This window comes from Strigops habroptila, chromosome 20 (genome assembly GCF_004027225.2).
Source record: "Strigops habroptila isolate Jane chromosome 20, bStrHab1.2.pri, whole genome shotgun sequence".
Lineage (NCBI taxonomy): Eukaryota > Metazoa > Chordata > Aves > Psittaciformes > Psittacidae > Strigops > Strigops habroptila.
Window position 1 is genome coordinate 971,355 of NC_044296.2, and position 22,660 is coordinate 994,014.

The 22,660-nt window shown below is 60.7% G+C and overlaps 2 protein-coding genes and 1 long non-coding RNA gene across 4 annotated transcripts; 1 reads left to right on the forward strand and 2 right to left on the reverse strand.

Annotated features, from left to right (window-relative positions):
* Positions 1-79: 79 nt before the first annotated feature.
* IFI30 (IFI30 lysosomal thiol reductase) lies at positions 80-5,769 on the reverse strand. The gene is made up of 7 exons (XM_030509569.1): positions 2,067-5,769; positions 1,305-1,475; positions 1,152-1,226; positions 656-751; positions 432-584; positions 277-345; positions 80-202 (listed from the first exon to the last, which is right to left on the reverse strand). The coding sequence occupies exons 1-7, from the start codon at positions 2,199-2,201 to the stop codon at positions 137-139; spliced, it is 765 nt and encodes a 254-aa protein (XP_030365429.1). The 5' UTR covers positions 2,202-5,769; the 3' UTR covers positions 80-136.
* Positions 2,459-21,128, forward strand: LOC115618226. Its single transcript, XR_003994762.1, has 3 exons — positions 2,459-2,470; positions 8,825-8,830; positions 19,874-21,128. It is a non-coding gene; the product is annotated as an uncharacterized LOC115618226 (long non-coding RNA).
* On the reverse strand, positions 2,722-21,964 carry PIK3R2 (phosphoinositide-3-kinase regulatory subunit 2). 2 transcript variants are annotated; one of them, XM_030509560.1, is made up of 16 exons: positions 21,948-21,964; positions 15,273-15,999; positions 11,445-11,537; positions 10,964-11,026; positions 9,844-9,975; positions 9,443-9,644; positions 9,056-9,141; positions 8,651-8,756; positions 8,446-8,544; positions 8,148-8,328; positions 7,812-7,937; positions 7,401-7,543; positions 7,039-7,215; positions 6,737-6,808; positions 6,193-6,363; positions 2,722-5,958 (listed from the first exon to the last, which is right to left on the reverse strand). In XM_030509560.1, exons 2-16 carry the CDS (start codon positions 15,610-15,612, stop codon positions 5,766-5,768), a joined length of 2,184 nt encoding a protein of 727 aa, XP_030365420.1. In that variant the 5' UTR covers positions 15,613-15,999; positions 21,948-21,964; the 3' UTR covers positions 2,722-5,765. The 2 variants fall into 2 exon arrangements, with proteins under 2 accessions (XP_030365420.1, XP_030365419.1); XM_030509559.1 differs by lacking the exon at positions 21,948-21,964 and adding an exon at positions 21,799-21,918.
* Positions 21,965-22,660: the final 696 nt, after the last annotated feature.

Sequence of the window (22,660 nt, forward strand, 5' to 3'; positions counted from 1 at the left end):
TGGCCGCCATGACACGTACCGAGGCGGTCCCGGTGAGCCCCCGCCGCGCTGCCCGCACCGCACCACCCGGAGCCTCTCGTTTTTAACCAAACCCATCCTTTTTATTGCTCTCTCCCCGGTGCTCCCAGACCGTCCCTCAGCGCCGGCAGCGGGGCGGGGCCTCCGGTATCCCTGAGCTCCCACAGGCTTCGGGCTTCTCCCCCTGGCAGAGAGTGACCGGTAGAGCCTCGGTGCGGACGGGGACAGGGACGGGTCCCCGCTCCCACCGGACCCCACCTGGTAGAGGCGGCAGATGAGCCCCAGCAGCGAGGTCTCGGCCTGTGCCTGCAGCTCGTCCGTGTGCTTCTGCGTGTGCGGAGACGGGGCCGGTCAGCGGGGACCCCTGCCCCGGGGGCCCCGGGTCCCCCCCCGCCCCGCCGCCGCGGCCGTACCCCGTTAACCACGACCCAGGGCACGTATTGGTGCGGGGGGTCGAGCGCCTCCGTGAGCTGCGCGTTGCGGTGCATGAGGGCGGCGCCGGTGTCCCCCCGCACGCAGGCGGCGATGCGGTCCCCGTCCAGCTGCGGCGCGTAGACCTGCAGGCACTGCGGGACGGACGGGGCGGTCAGCGGGGAGCGGCGCGGCCCCGCGGGCGGGCGCGGCGGGGGGCACGTACGGCTCCCAGGGTCTTGGTGACGGAGCTGCCCGACTCGAGGCAGAAGATGACGGGGAAGTAGGTGCTGAAGTTCTTGGCTTCGTGCATCAGGCAGGTCTGTGGGGACAGGGAGAGGGGCTTTGGGCAAGGGATGGAGGGACAGGACAAGGGGAATGGCTTTAACCTGCCAGAGGGGAGACTGAGATGAGCTCTGAGGCAGAAGCTCTTCCCTGTGAGGGTGCTGAGGCGCTGGCACAGGGTGCCCAGAGAAGCTGTGGCTGCCCCATCCCTGGCAGTGTTCAAGGCCAGGTTGGACACAGGGGCTTGGAGCAACCTGCTCTAGTGGAAGGTGTCCCTACCCGTGGCAGGGGGTTGGGACTGGGTGAGCTTTAAGGTCCCTTCCAACCCAAACCTTTCCAGGATTCCATGATTCATTCCATGACAGGGTGGGCAGCGAGGGGCCGTCAGCTCCCCACCCCCAAGCCAACACCACGAGGACAGAGACCATCACCATCACCTCAATCATGTTGCCCAAACACTCCTCCGGGCCGTGCTGGCACTGGAATTGCCACTTCCCGCTGTCGTTCCTCTCCTGCAGGACCAAGCGCTCTGAGCGGGGCCGGCAGCACCGGGACGAGCCCTCGCGGCACCAGGTCGCGCTGGCTCCTACCTGGGCATTACCGTAGGGCACCAAGGTGATGTTCAGGGCCTCGGCGGGCAGCAGCAGCCAGGCGGTGAAGAGCTGCTCCACCAGGAACCTGCGGCACGCCGGGCACAGGCTCTCATAGAAGAGGCTCAGCTCCACGGGGGCAGCCGTGGGGTGGGCGCAGCCGCTCGGGGCCTGTGTGCAGGAAGGGTTTGGGGTGTGCAGGGGGGTTCGGCTGCAGCTCCCCGCTCCCCACATTCACAGGGATGGGGGAAAAGGTCCTGGGAGGGGGGTTAGGAGTGGGGATGAGGGTGTGGGGAGGGAAGTGAAAGTCCTGCAGCCTCGGGACATTGTGTGCTGCTGGTACGCAGTTGTCGGGGCTTTCCACAGCAACTTCCCCATTCAGTGGAGCCCAGCACCCACCGCCCAGGGGTGGCTGCAGCCTCTTGGGCTCGCAGGGTGCTGCCAGACCCACCGCTGCGGCCGTGCCACCGTCCGGGGATGGGAATAAGTTGAAAAGCTGTTTTATGGTGTAAAAGCACAAGTGCCCGGCAAAGGGTCGGGGCCGGGGGGGTGCCGGGGAGCGCTGCGGTGCCAGCGCGGCACAGGGGCTCTGAGCACCCCTGTGGCATTGCCAGCCTATGCCGCAGGGATGCTCAGGGCACCTGCAGCAGGTCCCGCAGCGGTGCCGGCCCCACATGCCCTGTCCCCTCTCACCCAGCCCCACATGGGCCGTTGTGGTGGGACACGGCCCCGTGTGCTGCGGGTGGCACCGGCGGCTCTGACCTGGCAGGCGGCGGCGGCGGCGACCTCCGGCGAGCGGCACCAGAGCTGCGCAGGGCGATGGTCACAGGCGGGAGAAGCCCCCCCGAGCGCCGGGGCCAGCAGCGCCAGCAGCGGCAGCAGCGCCGCGGGGGCCATGGGCACGCTGCGGGTGACACCGCGGCCGATCCGTCCCGACGGGGAGTTTCGAGGCTGCGCCCGCACTTCCTGCCCCGCTCAACCGGCCCCTCCGGTGACGCCGGCGCTGACTCACGCGGGACGCCCGGCCCCGGCCCCCTTTGTCCCCGCGGTCCTGCCGCAGCTTTGGGGTCCAGCCCTTTGCCCCAGCCCCGCTGCAGGGCAGGTTGCGACGGGTCCGCGATGAAAACATGAGCCCGAGCAGCCCGTGACCGGCATTTCCCAGCTGGGTGCAGGTCCTGAAGCTCTCCCAGCCTGGCAGCTCTGCCCAAACTCCTCCCCGGACTCATTCCTAGCGCCGGGTATGGAGGAACTTTGTGCTTCCCTTGGTGCTTGTCGCCCTTTCCGCTCGTTTCTCATCCCTTTGAGCTCTGCTGCCACCTCCTCGAGCAGCGACCTGGCCCAGGATGGGGCACAACCTGCACCCAGCTGGGCCCCAGTCCCCTCCCGCCTCCTGTTCCCACAGAATTCCCTGCAGCAGTTCCATGATTTCTGTTTATTTCGGTTTTTTGGGGGTTGTTTTGTGGGGGTTTTTTTTGAAGTACCGTACAAAAAATCCTCTTACAGTAACAAATCATGGGTTGACATTAGTAAACATCGACAGAAAGAGCAGAGAGAGAGCTACTGCTGGTAACGGGCAGCTGAAGTGGCGAGTTATTATTGCATATACCTAGAACTAAAACCTCGGGTGTGCTCATGCAGCCGCCACGTCCCCCCCGAGCACGACACCCCCTCCAGCATCCCCAGTGGGGTGACGGGGAGTGTGGAGCATCCCAAGCTGGGATATAGAGGGACGAGACCGGAGCTGTGCCCCGGGGAGCAGGAACGGCCACGTTGCACCCATGGGATGTGGGTGAGCAGCTCGGTTGGGGGGACAACAGAGAGTTTGGGGGGGGGGGAAGGGTCACAAGCAGCAAAGCACAGCCCAGGGCCTGGAAACGCATCGCGAGCGGCGGCATCCAGCGGCACCAACAGCACCAGCAAAGCAGAGAAGGACAAATCACAACCAGCTTATTTGGGGGGGGAGCTCAGGGCTTGGGGTTCCCCCCTGGGGGGACACAGGGAAGAGCTGAGCTGCAGGGAGCCAAGTCAAGCACCGTGAGGGAAAGGCAGCCCTGGGGAAGGGCTTTGTCCTCCTCCTTGTACAGAGCGAGTGGAGCCCTGGAGGGGAGATGGGTGCTGGAGGGCGCAGAGGGGTGACTGTGACCCCCGCTGTGATCCCACTGAGCTGCCCAAGCTCCTGGGGAAGGAAAAGGCTCTGGCAGGAAGGGACAGCGTGGGGAGAACAGCAGGAACTCAGCCAGGAGGAGGAAAGATCGTGTCGAGAGAAGCTGGAGCTTCCCCAGCCGGGACGAGCACCAAGAGGTGACAGCTTGAGGCTGAGACACTCCCAGAGGCTCAGCAGGTCCTGGAATGAGCCGGGAGCAAACCCCTTCCTGGCTGGACTGGCCTCAAGCTCAGAAGGTTGTGGGGCCTGTGGGGTGAGCATCCGGAGGCTCCTGCCTGCCTGCAGCCTGCCCTGTGGAGCAGGGATGTGCTGGAAGCGCAGGACCAGGACAGAGTCCCCAGGCTGGAAATACACTGCTAGGAATGGGGTGGGAGCCTGGTGGGAAGCTTTGGGGTGCTGGCATGGCACCCCCCAGAGGCTATGAGTACCAGGCCTCCCTGCCCCATTCCCACATGTTCTCATCTCTCACGTGTCCGAGCACAAACTATTCCCTTCGTTATCCCTGGCAGCTTTTCCCAAGTGATGCCTGAAGCTACATGTGGCCTCATCTGGTCTCTGCACCCCACAGCTCCCTTGAGCTGTCGCCTGCCCCTTCCGTGGCACTTGGACACCCTGAGCTGCAACAGGTCAGGGCCAGCACTGCTGCACCATGGCCTCAGAGCACCAAACAGTGAAGAACCAGACCCAAAACCCCAGCCCAGGGCCTGGAGAGGGCATGCAGGGAATGGGGGCTGTACAGCCAAGCATAGAAGCTGCCACAAGCAACGGGGATGGGATGTTTGCTCCAGCAACCCCATATCCGAAAGGATCTGGGCCCCAGGTGCGAGCCAAGCAGAGCTGGGGGAGGAGGGACAGCGTGGTACCCGATGCAGGTGGCACAGCAAGGACAGGATGCAGAGCACGAGCACGCAGCACCTCGCAGATCCAACAGCAACACAAGCGGCGAAGCCTACAGCATCCATGCTGAGGATGCAGCTCCGAAAGGGAAAGAGCCTCTCCGGCAAAACAAGAGGACAATTAATGCTTTCTCCAAGCCAGGGAGACAGGATAACCCAGCGAAGCAAATGCCACCGTGGCCTCAACTCTCAGCCCAGGTCCAGCAGAGCCACCTCTGTGGCCCTCGAGCCCTTTGAGCTCAGACACAACAAATCCCTGCCTGCACCAGCCAGCTCCGAGGGGCAGCACGACAACACCCGGCTCCTTCACCCCCATACAGTACTCATGATTCTAAGTGCTTTGCATACAGAGTTCCACATCGTGCACATACATTTCTAGGTGCCAAGGCCCTCGGCCCAGCAGATACCGTCCTCCTGCAGCAGAGAGGTCCTTCATTTCGCAATGGGCTCATAGTGTGCGTCGGCCTCCGGCCCCCTCCTGCTTCAAGCTGGCAGGACCCGGGTCTGCAGCAGCCTGGGCTGAGTAGTGGGAGTTCGGCAACCACCAGCACTAGGAAAGCAGCTGATTACAAAAGGAACCGTATTTACAGAGCTACAGTGAGCTTCAAGGGGTTACTCTTGCAAGAGGTTCACCCAAGCCAGCCGGGAACAAGGAGCTGTGCATCCAGAGATTCTGCCGGGGAAAACACACGGTACCAACACGGGTTTCACAGCTTAGTTGGCACAACTAAGGCGAGAGATTCATCGCTAACTGGATCCTCCCTCCCCAGACAGCAACGCTCAAGAGGCGATTATGGAATTAGGGAACAAGACGGTGAGGTGGGGCACGGCATGGAGCGGAAACCTCTGCTGAGAAGCCCCCCCAGAGGACACGGTTTCTCCTTTCTAAATGAGTCTTTGCATGGAAGAGCAGCACCTCTCGTACCAGACACCGCCACAGCCCGCAAGTCACCAAGGGAAGGGAGAGTGGAGGATGCACATGCTCAGCGGAGCCTCCTCCTCTGCCTTCTCCAGCATCCCGGCAGGGAGACCCTCGGGACTGGGAATCTACCTCTACAGTGATGCATAGCGGGGCGACCTGCCAGCAAGAGGGGATCTGACCTGCTTATTGGGGAAGGAGAGAGGACTGTGCTCACCCCCAGCAATTCAATCACGACTGGATCCTGCTTCCTAGAGGCTGGAGTCCACTGGGAATCAACAGCCCAGCCTTTCTGTCCCACCAGCCAACACGGGTTTCAGCTACTGACCAAAAGGGACATCAGGAACGGTCACAGACATCTCAGAGGCTCTGGAGGGGCAGGAGCACAGAGACTCAACTATACAGGGTGCAAAGAGTCCAGAGCCAGAAAGCAGCGCTCTGGGGAGAAGCTGAAGGCAGCTGTAATGTTGTGCATGGGCTGCTCATCTGGCTGGTGGCTGGGAAAGGACAGGGTGAGCCAGCGTGACATTCAGGGAGTCATTGTGCTGCACCAGGGACGTGTGCTTGTAGTGCAAGACCAGGTCCTTGAGGGAGGCGTAGAGGTTGTAGGGTTCAGCGAACCCGTAGCCTGTCGCTGTTTTGTAGATCACACAGTGTTTGGTGTCACCGTCCACCCTGCCAGGGACATAAAGGACATGGGTCAGCAGTGGGACAGGGATAGCAGAGCACAAGCAGGCATCACCAGAGCAGCCCAAAGATACCTCTGGCCCTGGCAGGAGGAGCTGAGGCAGATGGGACACATCGGAAGCCCAGCTGATGCTTCCACCAGCTCCAGCATCTGTCCAGTTGGAATGCGGGAGCAGAGCCCATGCCAGCCTCATCCCAGCACATCTGCAAGGAGATACTCACACCACGGAGCAGGCGTAGCATCCCTTCTGGCTGCTCTCACGGATCAGGAAGGTGCCGTCCCGCTTGCCACAAAGCATCTCCTCTGCCTGCAAGCGGTTGATCTTCCCCACGTACCACGTTCGTTCCTCGTGGTGGGGCAGCTCCTCCTCATCATCCATCATGGAGTACTGGCTGCAATTGAGCACAGGGAGAGTCAGACCCCCTCAGTTTGGGCATGTGGCCCCCATATCTCCCCTCCCACTGCTAGATGCCAGCACCCCTTCCAGCAGGGAAGGTGTTCTCAGTTCCCAGGCAGGGAGATGGGATTTGCCCACGGCCTCGGCACAGGCAGAACCGGCTGCACAGCCTGTGCTCCTGCAGCCTCCCCACAGGGAAATCATAGGATCAACCAGGTTGGAAAAGACCTTTGAGATCATCAAGTCCAACCTTTACCCTGGTACTGCCAAACCCACCACTAAACCATGTCACCGAGGGCCTCATCTACACGTTCTCTGAACACTTCCAGGGTTGGTGATCCCACCGCAACACACGCAGGGACACTCACTCCTCCGTCTCGTTCTTGATACCCAGCCACTCGTTGATCTTCTTCTGCCGGGCACCCTTCTGCGTCAGCCACCTGGGGAGGGAGAGGCAGAGCTCAGCGTGCCCAGGCCAGACACCACCGGAGCAGCCAGCACCAGAGGGCAGCAGCCGTGCCCGCGGCTGCACCCTGCAGGCTTCAATCCTGCACCCAGCAGCCCACAAGCTGGTCTGACGAGCCCCAAAGCCCTCAAGGAGGCAGCTGGATGGCTGCGGGGGGCAGCAGGGCCCCGCTCGCAGCCCTCCACGGGGGCAGGAACTACCTACACCAAATACTGGTCCCGCAGTTTGCGCAGCTGCATGAGGTCTGGCTTGAGGCTGTTCATGCGCTTGTCGATCTCCCGGTTCTCCGAGGCTTGTTTCTTCAGGTCCTGCTCCAGCTTCATCTTGCTGTCATGGATTTCTGTGATGCGAGACTTGAGTTTCTCCGAGTTCATGAGGATCCTGGGAGAAAGAGGTTGGGGTTTAGGCTGGGAGCCAGGCTGGGGGAGGCGGAGGAGGCAGCCTGCCAGCTCCGGCACACAGCATGCTGCTGGAGAGACAAGGGTTGTGCGTGCCTCGGCTCTGTGCTGGGCCAGGATGAGCCTTCCAGCCCTCCAGAGCTCTTCCCCAGCACCCCCTGTCCTCACCGTTGCACCTCCTTCTCATTGCCCTCCCTCCGGAAGCGCTCGATGTACTCCTTGCTGCACTTCTCCTGCGTCTGACACTGCTCCTCAAAGATCTTGATTGTCTCGTTGAAGGCCTCGATTGCAGTCCTCTTCATCTGCAGCTCCTGAGGAGAAAGGGAGGGGAGAGCTGAGGACAGGCGAGCCCTTGGGCAGGTTCTGCCCATTCGCATCCTCTCTTTCACCCTCCCCAAAGCAGCACTTTCCTCGCTGCAGCCAAAATATCTCCCTCTTCAATGCCCATTCTCTGGGGTGTCCCCTCAAGCCCAGCAGCAGACAAGTGAGGCAGTGGATGCCCAACCTCTGCTCCCCTCTGTGCACAGCGGGGGCCATCAGACGTGAGGGCAGCCCACGGGGAAGGCAGCGCCTGTGTACCTGGGACGTGCGCGTGTACTCCTCATACAGCAGGTCGTACTCCCAGCTCTTGTCCTGGTACTGCTGGTGATAGACCTTCAGCTGCTCCCCGACGGCTTCCACACTGTCCTCCTTCACCACTTGGTCCTGCCATACACAGAGCCTCTGTCAGGGCCTGCTCCTGCCCTACAGCAGCCCCTTTGTGAGGCAGCTGGCCCCACAAAATCCCACCAGTCCTGCAGGCTGTCACCCCACAAAGTAACGTCCCAGCGTGGGGAGGAGGTGGGACATTGTCATCTACCAACGGACTGGGGATGGATGAGCAAATGCCCGTGGCCAGCACAGCACAAGCCTCACCTGCTGGTACTTGGAGATGGGGTAGAGCAGCCTGGTGTCCAGCTTGGCATTGTACTGGGCGAGTGACTCATGCCGGTAATGGGTGATGAGCTCCACCACCGAGCCGAAGGTGAGGGGCTCCGAGAAGCCGTACTTCCCTTCCCGGTGAAAGATCTTGATCAGCTTGTTATTGCCTCCCTTCCTGGGGTGAAGGGAGAGGAGAGGACACTTACCACCACGTTACAGCCTGACATCTTGTCATCCAAGCACAGGGACACCCTAGAGCAAGGGAGGCTCTCGGGGGACCCCAGCGCCCTACCTGAGCGTGAGGGTGTATTCCCCCTGGATCTTGCTGGAGGCATCACGCACCAAGAAGGTACCATCCGGCGTGTCCCGTAGCTTCTCGTTCACCTCCTCCCTGCATGGAACGTGATTGTTATGGCCTGTGAGATGCCACCAGAGCTCCCCTAGGGAACTCGATGGGACAGGGCACCCAGGATGTGGGCTGCCAGCCGTCTCCTTACCGTGAAATGTCACCCCAGTACCACTCGGCGTCCTGCAAGGACATGCTGTTCCCGTTGGCCAAGCTGGCTGCGCTGGGCTTGGGCTTAGGGGGTTTTGGAGGCAAGGCTGTAAGAGAAGAAGGATTGAAGCAGGGTGAGCCCACGTTCCAGCTCCCCACAGGCAATCCCTCGGAGCACTGAGTCCTCCTCCCCGCAGTGACTATTTTGGGAAGCCCCCTTGGCCACCACACTGCTGGGAGCTGCTCCAGGCACATCTACAGCAGCAGATGAACACCTCGAGGCGGGCTCCGGGCACAGCTGGGCTACAGAAATGCCCTCAGCAACCCCCTCATGGGGGCAGAGACTCCACACCCCCAGAGCACAAACCCCAGCGCCTTAGGCCCCAAGGAAGGGTCATCTCAGTACCTGGAGGCAACTGTTCCGGCTCCAACTCCTTCGTCTGCAGAAGCATCTCCAAAAACAGCACGGAGAAGTCAGGGCTCAGCTCTGGGCTGCGGGGAGAGAGGAGCCAAGTAAGAACAGCAGTTCTGGGGGGGGAAACCTGGCACTGGTCCCGTGCTCCTTGGGCAAAGGGGCAGCCGGTTCATCCCAGCTGCCAGATCCCAGGCTGACACAGAAGCAAGGCTCTGCCCTGGCTTGGAGTCCCACCTCTGTGTGCTGCCAGCAGCCTAATCCCACGTGCAGCGAGGCAGGGGCTGCGGGCAGACCTGCTCTTACAGGCTGGACTCCTCGTGCTGGCAGGCACAGAGGTTGATGCTTGGTACACGGCTGGAATCCGAAAGCCTCACATACCTGGCGCCAGGCAGCCGGAGGAGAAGGGGGCCGAAGATCTCTCCCAGGGCCCGAGGGTGGAGGCTGTTGCTCTCGGCCTGCTGCGATACCTTCCCCAGATGCCGGAGCAGGAACTGCAGGGTGAGCGTGTTCTGGAGCGGGACCGCAGGCGACTCCAGGGCCAGCAGCAGCTGCTTCCGGCAATTCTCCGGCTGGGGTATCTCTGGGGAAGAGAAGCAGACCCGATGGAAGAGCTGGGACGGCCAGCACCGCTCCATGCTCCAGCTGCAGTGGCGTGGGAGCGCCGTCAGCAACAGGGGCCACGTGCCAGAGCCCGCAGGGACAGGACTTGTTTTAATACCCCGAACGCATCCATCCTCCACAGGCACCCGTTCCCAAGCACAGCCAGGGGAGGCCCTTACCCTGCAGGATACGCAGGATGTCTCCGTGCACGGCCACCGGCACCACGGGGGAGGGCAGGTCCTGCAGGTAGCCTCGCAGCGCCTCGCACAGGGAGTGCACGTCAAAGGGCTCCAGGTCACCCAGGGTCCAATCTGCCAGGGCACAGAATGCCCAGGGTGATGGGTGCAGCTCTGGGCACCTATCCCGGAAACCATCACGCACCACCCAACCAGCTAGCCCAGGACACGGCAGCCACAGGCAGCCCTTGGGCAGCCAAACAGGATAAGGACGCTTGGAAGTGATACCTGCACCCCAAAAACAACCTGGCTCTGGGAACCCAGACAGGTTCCCCCCCCCCTCCCCCCCCCCAGGATGGGGTAGAGCTCATTTTGGATGCCCACCCTCTTTGCCCTCAGCCCTGCCACAGGAATCCTGGGCATGCAGCACTCGGATGAGAGCTTTGTTCCCTGCTGCTGGTAGAGACAAGCACAGCCTGAGCAGCCCTACACTGAACCCAGTGAGGAAAACATCTCCCTCAAACAGCGCCATCCCATAAACACAAGGCTGTCGGGATGGCAATAAAGCCTGTCCCAAAAGCAGCGCAGCCTGAACTGCCAGCACCACATAGTTGGGCTTTGCAACAACATCTGTGGAAGGGGACAAGCCAGTACAGTGCTGGATGAGGCCCAAGCTCAGCCAAGCGGCAGACAGCTCCGGAGGCTCCCCGGTACAGACATCGGCTGCCGGCACAGCGGAGCCAAGGCTCCAGCCACCAAACTGAGCTCAAAGATCCTCCCCTGCTTATTAGTGCTGTGCCAGAGCGCGAGCAGCCGCCACCGGCCCATCCACAGAGCACCCCAGAGCAGGGCGCCCGAAGGGAGCAGGACACAAGCACAGGGGTTCGCTTGGCCCCCGAGTCTCTGCGCCAGCACCACGGCCCTTTGCTCCAGGAATCCCCCCCCTTTCTCCCAGCCCTTCCACTCGAGCTGGGGATGTGTGGGGCCGGCCCAGCCCCCCAGGCAGCGTGCTGGGAGTCAGGAACTGCCTGGCCTGGATTGCATTACTGCTGGCGCTGTCACAGCCACTAATCTCCTCCATCTGAGCGGATTCGCCTCCTCCCCGCGCGGAGCTGGTTCTTACCGGTTCTCAGCGCTTGCCTCAGCTCGGAGCCAGATGTCCTGTACAGCATCTCGCTGTCTATCCCTGCGGAAGCGGGGACACGGCGCTCAGCTGCCAGCACACGCACCGCGGCGCGGCCAGCCCGGCAGGGCGACAGCTAAACCAGGCCTGGAGGGCGTCCAAGCAGCCCCCAGGACCTCCCCCCCGGTTCAGTGGCCTCGTTTCTCCCCCGTGGCATAGCTGCAGGCTGGAAGTGATTCCTAAACGCCAGCACCCATGAGGGCATGTAGGTGTCCTGCCTGCAGACCCAGCACCCACACCCCTCTGCAGGATGGGGCAGCGGGGTCAAGCCCGGCGCTGGGGAACAGCAGCTCAAGCCAGCAAGGAGCAGGCTTGAGTCCTGCATGTCCCATGGAGCTTTTAAAGACAAGTGCCTCCTCCTCTGGCCTCTCTGTGGGGCTTCAGGGGTATCAGCCCCGCAGTGCTCAACATCCCCCCTTACCTTTCTTCTCAATAGCTTCCACCAGCTTCACCAGCAGCGGGGGTGCAAGCTCGGGAGGGCTGAACTGCTCCTGCAATTCCAGGAGAGGAGACCCTGGGGGAGAGGGAGGGAAGGAGGGAGAGAAGGGTCAGCCTCAGCTCAGCCCCCAGCCGAGCCGAGCCAGGGCACGACCAACGCACTCTTAAGAGCAGAATCCAAGAGTGAGGAAAGTCGTGGCCCCTGCTGCAAGGCTGCGGCCCATGCAAACACTGCGCAGGGGCTGGGGGAATCTGTGAGCTGGCTCGGAACGAGCCCAGCCTTGCTCCAAGCCCCTAACAGGGTGTGCACAGGGGATCCCCACTGCTCCTGCAGAGCACAGGAGGCAGAGCCTGTCTCCCTGGGGCCAGGCAGCACAGGGGTCAGCAGAGCTCAGGCTGGGTTCAGTGCCCAGCACAGGGCTGGCAGAGGAGCAGGGCCAGGGAGCTCGCTCCTGGTGGTGAGCTGCGCTTAATCCAGCGATTCAGACAGAACTCCATGTCAGCAAATTCCTGCCCTTGATTGCTCGTTTAACACGGAAACCAGCCCTCTGCCTCCCTCCCTCCGGGAGCCCACAGCCTCCCGCAAGCTGTTACAGGACACAGCATGGCACTGGGGTTCCTCTATTCCCGGAGGAAGGATCTACAGCCCTGCATCGGGTGGCATTTTGCTGTCACTTCCAGAAGATCTGAAGCTGCCAGCTCTGGGCACCCCCTTTCCCCAGTGCTGGAGGGTGCTGCATGCCGGGGCAGGAGCACGCAGGCCCGGCCAGGCAGCTGCCAGTGGGATCCTTGCCGGCGGACGAGCCGTGCCAGGCCCTGTCTTGCATCCAGCTGAGCACCAGCCGGTGCGGGAGGCTCCTTGGGGACCCTGGGAGAAGCCCACGGTCGGTGCAGACACCCGCTCTGGGGATGTAGAGCCAAAAGGCTGCTCCCCATTGCGAAACACAGCTCTGTTGTCATGGAGCTGACCTGAACTCGCCCGGTGTGGTCTTAGCATGAAGCACAACAAGCTGAAACTCCACAATGGACTGAGCCTCCTGCACCCCCAGCTTCACGGGGAGACAAAGCAGCCACAGAAAGGGGAGCACCCAGTTCTGTATGAGCCTGTGCTGCTGGGGGGGGGGGGGTTGGTTAATTCCCAATGGGAGAGGGAATGGAAAGGGGCCCAGCGTGGTGCTGGTCGGAGCGGGGACGATGCAGGCAAGCTGCCAGGCTGGCAGCTCCGAGCCTGACCCTTGGGAAGGGCTGAAGGGAGAGTAAATAGTGGTGCTGCCCACGTGGCCCGGCCGGGAATGTGCTGCTTCAGCAGGCAGCAGCTTGCCTGTTTGGCTCAGCAGGAGCCAGCAGCAGCTCCCGAGCCCGCGGGGCCCCGGGGCCGGGCTGCCCTGCACAAGGCAGCTCAGAGCAGGGCCGGGGCAGCTGCGGAAATAGCACCGAGCCGCATGTTCCGCTCGCCTTCTCCTTCTGGAAGGCAAACACCAGCAGCTCGTAAATCCACTGCTGGAACACGCTGGGGCTCGTTGCTCTGCGGTGCCAGGCCTGCGCCCAGGCTGCGGGACAGAGGTGGCACCGGCCCTGCTCCACGTGTGACACCGGGGGCTAAGGGATTCCTGTAGCCAGGGGAGGATGAGGGGAAGGGGGCAGAAACCCCATCAGCTCTGAGCTTTGTGGGGCAGCCAGAAGACATCTCTGCACCTCCCAAAGTGCAGACCACAAGGAAATAACACGGGTTTGGCTCAAATACAGTTTCTCAGTTGCAAAAATGCCTCTCCCCATCAGCAGCTCAGCAGGCTGCGTTGTAAAATAGGGTGTTTGAATTGCCATTGTGCAGGTCCCTGCTGTGCCCAAAATAGAGGCTGCTTGGGGGGATGTGAACACAGGGGACGGGGCTGGCACCCACCTTGTGTGCCCTCATACCTGACCCTCACCCTGCTCCATCCCCAGGCAGGATGCAGACTGGCTGACTTTGGGTTTCTTTCCTAACTGCACCTTTTCTGTGTGTCAGGAGCGTTGGAACGTATCTTCTCCCACATCCCTGCACAGGGCAGCACCTCTGACCACCCAGACACACCTCCGCCAAGCCCTGCTTGAGAACAAGAGGAGGAGAGCAAGTCCACAAAGGCTCAAATCCAGCCCCCGAGGGAGCACAGGGCTGGATGCAGACAAGGCCGACACATCCTCTGCAGAGCGTGTCCCAGGCTCCCAAGAGCTGCTTTCTACGGGGTGACTCAGGTCAGCAGCTCTCGCTGCCAACCCAAAGGCACAGCCCGACCACATTCCCACCCTGCAGAGACGTTTCCAGCCCTCTGGCTCCGGGAACAGGAGCATGGGAGGCAGCTGTGGGGCACTGCACCAGCCCCACCACCCTGCTTTCTGACACGGGGGCTTCTTTCCGTTCCTTAAGACCCCAAGAGGTGTCTCCCACAGCTGATGGGACAGCCATGGCTTTCGGACAGAGGACGGGGAGTGTGCTCGGATGCGCCCCAGCTCCTGCTGTCCCTACTCCTCCTGAGTGCATCAGCACAAGGCACGGGAAGGCAAAGTGTGGCTGTGACCCCTTTGTGCCACCTCAGAGCACAGGGGGGCTGCTGAGCCCCTGCCACAGGGCCTGCCGCAGCTCCACAGGCAGCGCCGGCGCATGGCAGCATTCCCAGCTCCCGGACCAGGTCCATGCCAAGCCCAGTGCCGGCTGGGAAGCAGGTGCAGGATGGCCCATGTCCTGCCTAAGGGTGGCTGCCGGGCCCCAGGGAGAGCTCCGGATCCTCAGGGAGGGATGGGTGCCAGGCAGACAAGCACTTCGCTCCTGTTCTCGGAAGGACTCTTTTAGAGCCTGACTTTTCTCCTCTTGCCCAGAGACAAGTAATTGTGTGTCTCAGCAGGGCTGAGTGGCTCTTGGCAGAGAGCGATGGTGCTGGGAGGTGGCTGGGAGAGGTCAGGGCTTATTCCTAAAGAGAAGGAGAGGGGTAAAACCCTCAGCAGAGCAGGGAGAGGGACCAAGGGCCACAGGGATCCTGGCTAGTTGCACGCCAGAGAGGGAGAAGGATCTTGGAGAGGCAGGAGTGGGACAAGGCTCAACCCAGGAAGTTCTGCTGAGCAGCTTGAGAAGCTGCAGGAACAATGTGCTTTTCTCTTGGCCAGGTCTGAATGTGAGCCCTGTCCTGGTTTCACCTGGGGTAGAGTTAATTCTCTTCCTGGTAGCTGGTGCAGTGCTGTGCTTTGGCTTTAGTCTGAGAATAATGGTGATATTTTAGTTGTTAAGTTGTGCTTATCCTAAGTCAAGGACTTTTCAGGTTCTCATGCTCTGCTGGTGAGGAGGGGCACAAGAAGCTGGGAGGAAGCACAGCCAGGACAGCTCACCTGAACTAGCCAAAGGGCTATTCCATAACCAGTATGCCCAGTATAGAAACTGGGGGGGAGTTGGTTGGAAGGGGCTTGGGGACAGACTGGCCATCTGTCAGTAGGGTGCTCAGCAATTGTACTGCGCATCACTTGTTTTCCTTGAGTTATCCCTCTCTTTTTGTTATCTCCCTTTCCATTATTATTACATTCGACTTGATTTCGATTATTAAACTGTTGTTCTCTCAACCCACGGGTTTCACCTTTTTTCCTCCCCAATTCTCCTCCCCATCCCAGTGGGATCAGGGAAGGAGCGAGCGGCTCCGCGGCACTTAGCTGCCGGCTGGGGTTAAACCACAACCCCAGACAACACGATGGGGCGATGAAGCCAGTGCTGCCCAGCAAAGCCTCGCACAGCCCCTCAGCCACTACACGCCGGGAGCGGAGCAGGGTTGGAGCACAAAGCAGGGCTTACCTTGCTCCAGAGCTTCTGGGAGGCGGCAGCCGCCGGCACCCGGCGTGGCGGGCAGAGGCCTCTGCACTCGGGGCCGGTGAGAGGGCACCGAGATCTTCACCGGCCCCACGTACTCCACGTACGTGCCCGGGAAGTCGCCCTTCTGCTTGGTCCGCTCGTTGACACCCAGGATCCATCCGATCTGGTTGGGGGTCTGCTCATCGCCGTCTTTGAAGCCCAAGGCTTGCAGGGCCCCCTTGCTCACCACCAGGATGTCCCCAGGCAGCAGATCAATGTCCTCCTCACGCTCCTTGCGGTAGGGGTAGAGCGCACGGTACTGGAAGCCATCGGTGCTGCCCATTCTCTCTGCTGCGGGGAGAAGGGCTCCGGATGCTGAGGCAGCACGTTTCGGGTGGGAGAGGAGGGACTTCAAAGGCAGGTCTCCCCCATCAGCACTCTGAATGTCTCTGCATGAACCAGCACCCCAGGAGCGTGGTCCGGGTGTCCCGGTGTGCTTAAGTGCAGCCCCTTTTCCTTAGTTTGAAACCACGATTCAGCCAAATGATGGAGCAAAGGGAGAAGGAGACAAACATAATCCAGCACTCGCGAGCGGGCATGCAGCAAAGAAACAGGAGGTCAGGGTCTGCTTCACCAAAAAAGAAGCAGGTTTCTTGGAGTCCAGGGGGCAAAAGGACAGTGGACTTCCAGCCCAGAACAGCGTAGGGTGCTCCGTCTGCCTTCCCAGGGCCTGCAAAGAGAAGAAGACTTGTCACTGCAAAGCCAGGCAGCCCTCACCCTCCTGAGACACCAACATTCCAATGGGGGGGTTCATCTGAGCACCTGAGAGAGGCAGGACTCGTTTCTTTCCTACCTACCAGCTGATGTTTGAGCCCTGGATCCAACCGGGACATGCTACTACCAGTTTACACTCCCCAAAGCAAGAGAGGAGCCAGCGGCTGCAAGCAGGAATGCCACCTCCTCTCTGCTACAGCCAGGCACCAGCTCTGCATCTTAAGGAGGTTCACTCCTGCTTCTTCAGCTTACCCTCCTCGTAGCACTTATGCAAACATGAAGACAGCAAGTGGGACAAAACAGCCTTTATGCAGGAACTTGCATACAGAAAAGAGCCACCCTGCAACCACCCGTTGGGAGGCTCTGAACAGCAGCCAACCAAACTGATTTAACCTCGCCTTGTTCAATCGATTCAATTTCACAGTTCACCTTTACATCTCCCCATGCAATCCCCCCCAAGGCGTTCTTCTGAAGGTAGCTGCCCACAAATGTAGCTTAACCAAGCTTTGCCATTCCCACAGAGCAGCACTTCAAAGCTTTGCTCTGAGCAAAGCAGCAGCATCAAGTGCAGGCACGGGTTCCTTCCGCAGAGATGGCCTTAAAATCATCTTGAGAAGCCTTCAAGCCTGCTTAGAGCTGCTCATCTGCCTTTCAGCTATTCAGAAATGGAAGAATCTGCTGCCTGCCCTGCCCAGAAATCCTCCAAAAAGAAGAAACCTGGGTTCTGACATGTTGTGGAAGAGACGTGTGAGCTGGGGCATTCCCAGCAGCCAGGCACGTCCTCTTCTTCCCATCCCCTCCCGGCCGCACAGGCCAGTTTTCCACCTCCCCCAGGCAAATCCCAGCATTCCGGTTCCCATAGGATGGCATGCAGCCCAGGACGGGACCGACAAGGAACTGGGGCAGCCAGGGACCAGCCTGCTCAGGGACACCCAAACACTGCAGGTCCTGGTAATGGCTTGGAGCTGTTTTGGCCCAGAAGCCACCAAACCCAGCTCAAACTCGAGTCTCTGAAAGCTGTTAGTGAGAAGGAAGGTGCTCCTCAGGGCTCAAGAGCCTCTATGCAGGGAGGTGAGAAGGCAAAGCGAGCCGGGACACCCTTCCCAGCGGGATTAATGCACAACCAAGCACGGCACAGAGCCAGGGCTGCTGTGACCGCTGGCTGGACTCGGCGAGATGCACCAACGTTGGTAATCCGCAGTACTTCAAAATAACCCTTCTTGGTTATAACCCAGCAACATGTTCCAGTTCACAGCAGCTACAAACCCCCCTCCTGCACGAGCCTGAGACCGGTGCGAGCCCCCTGAGAGGAGCCAGCTTCATGTCCCCACAGCCAGGCTCTGCAGCCCAGCACCACGCTGCGGGTTCCTTCCCTTGCCAAAGAAGAAAGGCACAAAGAAGCCGTGGCACATGAAACCTGTGCAGCAGCCAGGGCCTGCGCTGGTTGCTTGCACTTGGGCAAGTGTCCCAGCTGGGCTGGCTGTGCCATGAATGAGCAGGCGCTGCCCTCGGGGAGGTAAGACACTCGTGGCCAGGCTCTGGCGGATGGGGAACAGGACTGAGCCTGATCCCGGTTGCTGGAGAGCTGCTCTGGAGCAGCACCAGCCTTGCAGAACTCCTGGAGAGGCTCTGGGGAGGTTCCTGGTGTTTGCAGGAGAAGCAGCACATCCCTGCACCAGGCAAGCTCCCACCATTCCGGGCTGGCGGCCGCGGAGAACTCGCTGCAGAGCCCACATTCCCCCGATCCAATTTTCCCAGCCAGGAAAATATTACTTCATGATCCAGAGCATAAAGAGAGATTTATGACCAGGCTGACTGCCTGCCCCTTGCCCATCTGAGCGCTGCTTGTCAAGGTCCAACAGAGCCGAGCCGGCAGCGCCAGGGGCACTGTCTGACTGCCAAGGGCCCGAGTGGCTGCTGCCTGCTGGGAATGATTCCGGCAGCTCCCGCTCCTCCCGCACCCCGTAATGCACCCAGAGGCAGCAGAGCCCAAAGCCCGTGGGGTCAGTGCTCCCTGACAGGCACCTCCCCAAATTCCAGCCGTGGATCCCAGCCCCGACTGCAGGCGCCTCAGACAAGCCAGTGCAGCTGAAGAGCCTGGAAGGACAAAACGTTCAGCCCCGGCAAACTCGTTCAGTAGCTTTTCAAAGCAGATCTGTGTGGAGGGCTGGGAAGTTGCTCTGGAGCACCAAGTCTCTCCAAAGAGCAGGTTCCTGCACCTTGTGCCGCACCATGTGGCTCCATCAACTCATAGAATAAGGGAATGGTCTGGGTTGGAAAGGACCTTAAAGCTCATCCAGCTCCAACCCCCTGCCACGGGCAGGGACACCGTCCACTAGAGCAGGTTGCTCCAAGCCCCTGTGTCCAACCTGGCCTTGAACACTGCCAGGGATGGGGCAGCCACAGCTTCTCTGGGCACCCTGTGCCAGCGCCTCAGCACCCTCACAGGGAAGAATCCTTCCAACCTTCTTCTCTGCGGCAGGAACGCAGAGCTGCAGCTCTGTGCCACCGCGCTCTTCACATCCCAGGGGGTCACCGGGCACAGATAACTTTGAGCCAGCCTGATCCTGGAGCAGCCTCACGTGCCTTCCTCCTGTGGGGATCGAGTGCCTGTGAACGCAGGTGAGGAACCCCCCAGGAAACCCAAATCCACACGGCTCATACTGGCACCGTCCTCTCCAGGGAGGCTTCGCAAAGCCCTGAAACAGCTCTTTGGAGAGAAGGCAGCGCCGAGAGGCTGGGACACGCTCGAGCCTGTCGGCTGGAAGCACACCTCCGAGCCTGCCAAAAGATTCCAGCTGGGCCCAGCTCCAGGTTCGCTGAGCTCTCGGAGAGGAGCCTCGTGTGTCTGCGCCGCCGAGCACTTGCTTCGGCTGCTCTGGCGATCCCGTGCATCAGACAAGCACATACCTTTGGTAAATCTATGTCAGCGCCCAGAAACAAGCCCTCGATTCATTCCCCGCTGTCAATACTGTCTTTGTTGGGATACATGGGTTTGAAACAAAAAACGCATTACAAGTCTTTTTGTGTGTGCCCAGCACATAAATAAAAGCATCTTAACGTTTTAAATGTGGTTCCTGGGCTTTTAAACCCGGTTCCAAATGCAGTTCAAAGGGCAGCTTGACTCGAAGCGATGCCGAGTGTTACTTTCCCTCCAGTGAGGCAAAAGAATGCGTATGAGTCTTTAAAGGAAAAATATGCTTACAACAACGTACCCAGCTCAAACCTTTCCAAGCTACAGCACATCCTTAGTAAGCAAAACAAGAAAACCCAAAGCAAGTTTTGAACTGCAAAACCCTCCACGGTAACGGGCTGCAAGCAGCGAGAACAAAGCTTTTGCCTTGAAGAAAACCAGAAAATAGGATGTATGCAACTAGGGATGGGAACAAACATGGACACGGGCCCGCCTGCCATGCGGTGCCCTATGGTGACAACCGCTGCCAGGGCTGCTCTCCTGAGAGTGCACCGCAGCAGAGGCACGGGGCAGCCGAGGCCATTGTCCCCTTTTTCACCTCTTTTCTGGCCAAGAAATGCTTCTCATGGATCTGGCAGCAGAGCCTGAGGCACAGCAGTGTCCTGCCCATGGCCACCAGCAGCCCTTTGCCAGGGACACGGAGCAGAGAGGTCTCAGCAACCTCCTCCTCCAAGGCTGGACAGTCCGAGAGCACCTCAGGCTCTCTGCAGACCTGCTCCAAGACTTCTCCTACCGTCCAGAGGCTCCTCCTGACATCAGATTGTCTTGCTTCAGTTGAAGCTTGTCTTGTGCTCCCCACCTCAAACTTCCTCCTCCTCCCTGCAAGAACCTTTTACATCTCCTCCCATTTACCGAGGGTGAAAAGGACCAGCACACCAACACCATCACTTGACTGCAGGCTCCCTTTCCACCAGCACCCAAGCAGCAAGAACACACTCCTGCCATTTTAAGAGCATTCACGGGGCTGGGTTTGGGGACTTCTGCCAGAAATAGACCCAGAAGCTGTTATTTTGGCCACTCCCCTCAAAAATTCCAGTTCTAAAAAAGCTGAGGACATGTAAGAAAAAATAAAACCCCAAGTGCTCTTGCTAAGTTATCTGCTCAAAATCACCCTCCCCAGGGTATTTGGAATTCAGACGATGATTTATTAGCAGCTCTGCACAACGCAGCAATCCCATGAAGTAACCTACAAGGTGAGGAGCACCCACATTAGCAGGTCAGCATTATTCGGGTACTAGTCGAGAGAGGCAAGACCTTCCAACATGAGAAATCCACTGTCCCTGTCCCTGCTTGCTTTTTCTCTTCCATTACTCAGTTCCTTTAGCTCCAAGCTGTGGCTCCAGATATTCCCAGAGGAATTAAAAGAGCCCTCGATATTATAAATACTCTTTTTTCATTGTAAACACAGCCCAGCACTCGGGAGCGAACCTCCGGCGCTCTGACACGGCTCCAAACTGGTTCCAGAAACCACTCTGCTCCTCGCCACATTCCAGCTGAGCTGTGGTTTCTCTTCCAACCCAGAGCTTTTGTCCAGCGAGACCCAACTGCGGGCAGAAAGGGTTTTGCTGTGTGCTTAAAACCTTGTTCTAGCGAGCTAAAAACCGAGGGCTTTGGGGCAGCAAAGGAGCACCAAAGCCTCGCTGCGAACCGCACGGACTGAAGCATGATCTGCCCATGTCAGAGAAGAGAGTCACCAAAGAAACCAAACCATGGCTTGGACTTTCCCACATCATGGAAGAGTCGATGACTCCAGCAGTGGCCAACCCAGCCTCGGGGACACACCAGCTCTTCGCATGTTAGGGAAGGGTGGGGGAATGGCCAGGAAAGCAGTGATTTAGGCTATATTTACTCAGCTGTCTCCATTCTCTGCTCTCACAGAGAAAGTCACAGGGCCAGTTCCCCAGTGGCTCGAAGAGCTGCTCAGGAAATAAAAGCCGTGCATGAATGGGGAGGAGACGCGGCCATTCCTGTGCCGCGCTGGGCTTGGGTACCCGAAGGCACAATGCTGGTGCCACTCCAGCTCTTGCACAGCTCATTCTAGACAGGTTCCCGGTTTTATTTCCCATTGGAAACACCTCAGTTTGGGAGGTATGTGACCACGGGAACCTTCCTCTTCAGGTTCAGGGCTCAGGGGCTCAGAAACATCCACAGGATCACAAGAAACACAGCACACACACACCTCACTGCAAAAAGGTGGCCACCATCCTACAGCCAGGGTTTGGGGGCAATTGTGCCTAGAGACAGCAAAGCCACCGCCACCCAAGGCTGGATTCCAGCACATCCAGCCGAAGGGGAGCATCCCTGCACCACCCGACCCCAGCCTGGGCAGAACCATGGTGGGACCAAGCCGCATCCAAGCCACAAGCCCAGGCTGGATCCCTGCAGCCCTGACAGGCAGCGCTGCCCGGAGGGTCCCGGTGCAGGGGGAATGGCACCGAGGTCCCCGCGCTGGGGATGGAGATGGCCCGGGGGGGGGGTGTCGGAGGGACACAGGCCTTGCACGGCGGGGGGGATAGGCCCAGCCCCCGGTGGCACGGCCCGGGGGGGCGGCAGTGCCCTGGCAGCGGGGCCTCCTGCGCCGGCACCACCGGGAGGGCGCGGGGAACAGCCCCGGTGCTGCCCCCCGGGACGGGGCAGAGGCTCAGCCCGCGGGGCCCGGCGAGGTGCGGGCTCACGGTGAGGGGCCGTGCACCCCGCGGGGACCGCTCCGGTTCCCCTCCCGCCTCCCTCCCTCCTCCTCCTCCTCCTCCTCCGGCCCCGGTGCCCCCGGCCCTGTCCCACCTCTCCGCCGGCCCCATCCGCCGCCGCCGCCCGGCTCCAGCCCGCTCCTGCCTCACAGCCCAGCGGCAGCCTGGGAAAGGGCCCGAGCGCCGCCGGAACGGCCCGAACCCGCCCCGGAAAGACCCGAGGGGAGCTAGGAAGGGACGAACCTGCCCGAAGCCTCGGCGGCCCCGCCCCTTCCCCGGCTGCCGAACGCGATCGGGACCACGCCCCTCGCCCGAACTGCTCCGGAAGGAGCCGAGGCGGCGCCGGCGCCAACCGGCTTTCGGCGCTAAGGGAGAGCGCGGCAGCGACCCCTAGCGTAGGGTTGGGAGCACAGATCGGGCCCAGCACCGCGGCTGCATCGGGCACGGGGCACGGCACCGGGCACCGCGGCTGCACCGGGCACGGGGCATGGCACTGGGCACCGAGACTGCAGCGGGCACGGGGCACGGCACCGGGCACCGCGGCTGCACCGGGCACGGGGCACGGCACCGGGCACCGAGACTGCAGCGGGCACGGGGCATGGCACTGGGCACCGTGATGGCACCAGGCATGGGGCATGGCACTGGGCACCGCAGCTGCACCGGGCACGGGTCATGGCACCGGGCACTGTGGCTGCACCAGGCATGCAGCATGGCACTGGGCACCGAGACTGCACTGGGCACTACACTGGACATAGGGCATGGCACCGGGCATTGGGACTGCACTAGATGCTGGGCATGGGACACGGCACTAGGCGGTAGGCAGGAGCAGTGCCCTGGCCACAGGGCACATTGGGCAGTGGTGCTGTGGACATAGGGCACTGCATTTGGCTCTGTGGTGGGCACTGGGCTGGGTACCATACCCAGCACTGGCACCCACGATCTGGTGCCGGCAACAC